This window comes from Loa loa (assembly GCF_000183805.2).
Source record: "Loa loa unplaced genomic scaffold supercont3.107, whole genome shotgun sequence".
In the NCBI taxonomy this organism is placed as follows: domain Eukaryota; kingdom Metazoa; phylum Nematoda; class Chromadorea; order Rhabditida; family Onchocercidae; genus Loa; species Loa loa.
In genome coordinates this window covers 159,485-165,669 of record NW_018108287.1, presented here as the reverse complement: position 1 = coordinate 165,669, position 6,185 = coordinate 159,485, and the positions used below count along the sequence as shown (strand labels likewise).

At 24.5% G+C, this 6,185-nt stretch overlaps 2 protein-coding genes across 2 annotated transcripts; one reads left to right on the top strand and one right to left on the bottom strand.

Moving 5' to 3' along the window:
• Positions 1 to 20: 20 nt before the first annotated feature.
• On the bottom strand, positions 21 to 1,538 carry LOAG_11751 (hypothetical protein; the record flags this gene model as incomplete). Its single annotated transcript, XM_003147266.2, has 4 exons — positions 21 to 255; positions 473 to 592; positions 963 to 1,036; positions 1,440 to 1,538. The coding sequence occupies 4 exons, from the start codon at positions 1,536 to 1,538 to the stop codon at positions 21 to 23; spliced, it is 528 nt and encodes a 175-aa protein (XP_003147314.2).
• Positions 1,539 to 3,907: 2,369 nt separating this feature from the next.
• LOAG_11748 (hypothetical protein) lies at positions 3,908 to 4,300 on the top strand (the record flags this gene model as incomplete). The annotated part of the gene is made up of 1 exon (XM_003147265.2): positions 3,908 to 4,300. The coding sequence occupies one exon, from the start codon at positions 3,908 to 3,910 to the stop codon at positions 4,298 to 4,300; it is 393 nt and encodes a 130-aa protein (XP_003147313.2).
• Positions 4,301 to 6,185: the final 1,885 nt, after the last annotated feature.

Here is a 6,185-nt window from a genome sequence, read left to right as displayed (position 1 = left end):
TTTTTTTTTTTGGATACTAATTAAAAACTAATATTGATGGGAATTCTTGTCTGTGAAATTTGGTTGCATACGAAGGGTTTTTTACGGAAGACAGGTTCATGATCATGATATTGTCGGACATCATTTAACCATTCAATATCATCAGATCGTGGACGCATTGTTGTATGTTCGGATATTTGGCTTAAATTTTTAAATGATGAAAAATCTGCTGATGTATTTGATGTACTATTGTTGTTTGTTGTTGTTGTTGATGATCTGAAATGATTTCAATGTTTCCATCTTTTATGCAATCCAAAAAAATTTATAACCTTTTATGATAAGTTTTCTTCTTGCATTCATGGCATTCTTCTATTTTTTATTCTAATTTTTAAAATTTGGAATGTATTCATGGTGTCTAATTTTGTGATATTACTAATGTATGATTAATTAATGATTAATTGATAATTAAATATTTTGATACAAGTAAAAAAACCTTCCACTATAATTACTGCTAGAAAGAATACAATCATCCTGGCTTGTGGTACTTTCTTCACTGTGTTCATTATCACCAGTTGGATAGCTTAGACTAAACGATGAACGAGTACCAATTGTTCTAAAATATGATTCAATTACGGTAATATACAGTACAGTTATTGTTGATAATAAAAATATGTAAAATTGATAGATATATATATATATATATATACATATAGATTAAAAAATTATTTGTATGTATCCTTATCAAGTGCTAATCATTCTTATCAGTTTGTCTAATCTGATGCTGAATGAGTACAATATATCAAAGAATTACTAATCCTTATCACCACTCCATTTTGAAATTATCTATTATTAAAAAAAAGGCATAATTTTTAATAATTATGCATATTAATTATTATGTATTACGCCAAAACCTTCTGATCTTTGATAAAAGATAAGATATGAGATTTTTTATCACTAGAAGTGATGGATAAATGAGAACTAACGTTGTCCATGAATTCGTTTCATCCATTTCTTTGCTATCCTCCAAATGTTCGACTTTTCCTTCTCTATCATTGGACTAAATAATTTTTATAATTTTTGTTTCTTCTAAAATGTTATCTTATATTTAGGATATCATATCATATCATATCAGTTTCCTGTTCTTTTAAAAATTAATTCTTTTTGATTCCATATCATATCATATCAGTTTGTTTGTTCATCTAGGAATTAATATTTTATATTTAATACTGATATGACTTAAAAAAAAAAAAAACTCCTTCGCATTATGAAAAGAAGTTGTATTTTTTTGATATTCCTGCGTAATTTTACCGTTTCCGGTATTAATTATCAGTATGTTTGATATGATAAAATCAATAATAGTATTATTAAATGATTCTATCTGATCTATTCGTCAAATCGATTTACATTATCAATCATATTGAACCTGTGAAATAATTAATTTTTAAAATTCAAATAAAAACCTTAGAAAATGATTTGCTTTTCTTCTTATACAGTCCATATGATAATGAATGACTTAAAGCAGATGCTTTGATATGATTTCGTTTCAGCACATTCCCCATTGTATTGCAATCTAAATTATCAGTTAGTTATCAGTTAAGTATAAATTAGATTAGAGTAACATATTTTTTTTTTTTAGAATATTTATGATAACAAAATATTTCATCAATATAATATTATCATTTATTAATGCATGATAACATGATAATATAATCGAAGTTTAAATGAAATTTAACTGATAGTTTGAACAAAATACTACCGTATCGTTTACTTTCATACAAATGTATGAATTAGTAAATAAAATTTCTATTTCGTTTGTTTTATACTATCATTTTAAACATAAAATATGCAAATTTCCTAAAATGAATTGCTAAAAAAAAACGAATCAAATTGAATTTTCATTTTCCGCCAAAAGAATAGTTGAATTTGAATTCTTGTTTAAAATGTAAAAAAAAAGTAACGAAATCTTTTTTATCAATTTATCATATGTGATGGTGCAGAGAGAAAGTGTTTAAAGATATGGCTAGTGATAAGATAAATTTGTATGTTAATTGATCAATCAAGGAAAGATAACACAAATATCTTTCAAAGATTATAGCAAATTTTTGTGGAAAAAAATTGATTCCTAATAGTTGTATTAAAAACAACACTAATCTAAGTCTTGTTAAGATCACATTTAGGCCAAATTAAATATTTTGGCCAACTTTTAGGCCATTTATTTAGGGCAAATTGTGAAGAATTTCACATATAGCCAATAAAATGTGACACATATATACTATATGAATTATTTCAAATCCACAATAAAATGCCCTTCGTCATGGCAAAGACAATAAGGTTGTACCAAAATTTTCGAAAAACTTTGAAGATTTTAAAAAATTTCAAGAATTTCAAAAAATTTAAATTTCAAAAAATGAAATAAGCTTACTGAATATTTTTGAAATTTCTCTACAGCAAAATATAATAAAACAGTACAATGCGATCAATATTTAGAACAGAATATCGGTGACAGATAGCTATTTAACTGTCACCTAACACATAGTTACTTGTGACTACCTGTACAATTACCTATCATCAGTAATAGTGTTTTCAATTCGATTAAATCTGTACTATTAACTATTCTATGAAAGATTAAAAAAAAACACCCAATTTACCGTATACCATTTTAGTGATCGCAAAACTTTCGAAATAAAATTTTAATCATTTCAAATTAAATATTATTAAATAAGTACCCTAAAATTAGCACTAGTATGAAAAAGTTTCATTTTTTTCATAAATTAATTCTTTAGAAATATGACGCTTTAAATTATCAAACTTTCATCCGTCATCATCATCATCATCATCATCATCATTGTCTATCATTGTCATCATTGTCATCATCATCACCATCATAATCATTGTTATCAATTATAACGATGAACTCAGTAATGGTCCTTTAATCAAATAATGATTGCCTAAATTTGGAAGAAAAAAAATTATTCTTTTGCTTTGATTGTTTTTTGGTTAATTTTTAGATATTTTATTTAGAAATTACACTAAAATGAAATGCTAAATTAATTTCGATAAACTTGTCAAAATCAGAAATTAATCGGTTTTACAAATTTTACACTTTCAAAAATATAAACAAGATTGCTTGTTAAAGTTAATGTTATGTATGCATATATATATATATATATATAGGAATGAATGGATTTATTTTGTTTATTGTTTTCATAGAAGAAAACTTGTCACTTTTAAATGTCATCAAAATTAACCTTTCACTTCCTTATTATTATTACCGTTATTATTGCATATTCATATGCTTTTACTTCTGCAAAGGTAATTGATTCATTTCTCTTTTTTTTTTTTTTTTATTTTTGCTTATCATTGATAATACTTCAACTTTTACTTCAACTTTAATACTTCAACTTTTTTATTTGAATTATCAAAATTATTAGAAATCATTTAAATGTAATTTTCTAACGCAAACACTAGAGTGATATCGTTTGATCGGTTATTCGATGTTACCGTAAGTACCATATATTACCGTAACTACCAGAAATATCTACTCATCTGATAGTATTTGCGTGGTGAAGTTCTTTTTTTCTTTTTTTTTTAAATTTCTTGCAATGCTTCACATATTAGCTTTACAATAATTTAGGTACTGTAAACATATAAAGACATTATAAATTTTAGCCAATTTATAGTTTACTTTTTTATTTTAAGAAAAAAAAGATTTAAAATAGTAATTAGAAAATCATTTTAGATTATAATTTACTTATGAAAAAATCGGTATTTAATTTAATTTCTTTTTTTTTCTATTTCTTTGCAGAATGATATACCAAAAAATCATTCTATAAATGATATCAATAAAACAATTGATCAGAATAATACCGCACAAACAGTTGAATTAATAACTGAATTGATTATTGATGCTGTCAAAGAACACGAAAAAATGGAAGGAAAAATTAAAAATGGAACCGAAATTAAAATGAACAAAAATATTGGAAATGAAACATTGGAAAAATATCCTACTGATGGTATTGGTGGTATTGTTGATGGTGATGATGATGATGATAATAATGATAATGATAGTGATAATGATGGCAATAATGATGGTGATAAAATGAATCTGTCAATTGTGGTAAAACCAATCATTCGTGATTTAATTGTTGAAATGAAAAAGCACTTAGCTAAAAAAGAACATGGACTTAGTTTATTTGGCGCTATTCAACGTGCTATTGGTGATTTTTGGGTTGCTTTTGTTAATACATCAAAAACAATTAATAATTTTTTAGATTTATTATTTGCACCAATTTCGGCAGCTTTGAAAACTCCCATCAATTGAAAATTAAAAAAGAAAAAAAAGCAACAATTTTGGGAGTTAAAATTTGCATAATTTTTATCATAATATCTTATCAATTAAATGATGCATGATATCATTTACAGAATAAAAAAAAAATTAACGATTAATAATAAAAAATATCGTTATCAATTATCATTTATTCATATCTTAAAATGATAAAAAATGATATTTCTTCTCTTTTGAAAGTTTTAAAAAAAATTTGAAAAAAAAACCTTTTTTCCACTTTTTTTTTTTAAAAAATTTAAGATATGGATTGATAATTGATGTAGAAATGTTTGTTACAGTCTTTTATAAATTATCATCCCTATTAATGCCTCATTTATTTATTTTCATTGCTTGAAATATTCCCACTCTTTTAACAGATCATCAAGAATTCTTGAATGACCTGGTCATCGAGAATTCTCGAAGGAATGGAATATTTCTTGCGACACATCTTATTCATATATATGTACCAAGCATTATTCATAATTTGTAATTTGTCATTTCTTTTTTCACTTCTTTTTTATAATCATCAAATAAGGTTGGTGGATTTTTGAATTTACTAATGTCATTTTAAACAAAACTTTAACCACTTAATTAATTATAAATCAAATATTCTGGCTAGTTTGTCACCAACACTAATTTCATTTATATTATTCACTTTTATGAAAATAAAGTTTGTATTGTTTAATTCTTTTTGTTGTTGCAAGCATTTAAATATATCCGGAATATATATAAATGTGTATTTCCGGAAATATGCAAAAAAAAAATGTCATTTTAGTAAAGAGCATACTGTTTTTCCATTCCAAAACATCTGCTAATCATAAATATTTTGATATGATTCAGATTTGTGCTGCCACTAGCACTTAACAAAATACATCCGGAAATGTGACAAAAAAAAAACAATCCTTCATCCGGAAATGAGGCAAAAAATTATCCCATATCTGGAAATAGAATAAAAAGTGAAACTATCCCGTATCTGGTAATACGATAAAAAAGAAATCCGAAAATAAGACAAGAAAGAAAATTGTCCCGGATCCGGAAATAGAATAAGGAAGAAAATTATCACATCAATAAAATACAAGTTATTTTCGACAAGTTGATCATATTTCAACATGATACCTGATCTGTCCCATTAATGTGGTGACAATTCCAAAAATGCTTTTTGATTTTTTTCAACATTGAAATAAATTTGACTTTTTTGTTAATTTTCCTATTGGAAAAATTGATTTGTACAATTTTTTTTTTTCTTTCAATCAACCAATCATTTTTTTTTTGCTAATTATTACAAATTTCAACAACAATTACTATCTTAATTAGTAATTTAACTCATGTAATGTTATGATGTCATACATTTAATGAAATGTTTCCTTCATGTTGACATGAAATATTACAGAATCCTCTTCTTCCTATCCAAAATTTATCGCACTAATTAATAATAATTTCATCATGTTTACTACTGTAAGTTTATTATTAGTATCAATGATTATAATTGAAGTATTATTGAAATTCATCTGTTTACTCTTGAATCCATTTATAAATACTCTTAATAAGTTTTTAATTTATTCTAATATTATCATTTCGCCACAATAAATTACAGATTAGAAAATATTTACAATGTAACTATCATTGATCATTGAAATGTTTTTCACTTTTTAATAATAAATTAAGCGGAATAAATTATGCATTAAAGGATCATAATAACAGTATTAGTATAAAAGATAAATTTTTACTGAAACATTTCTCATTTCCATTTCAAATACAGGATGAAACAACTAATTGGAATATTTTTTATTGCAATTGCAACTATTCCAAATGTATACTTTTGCAAGGTATGTTTAATAATTAATAATAATTAATCAATTGGAATATTTCATATTGCAATTGT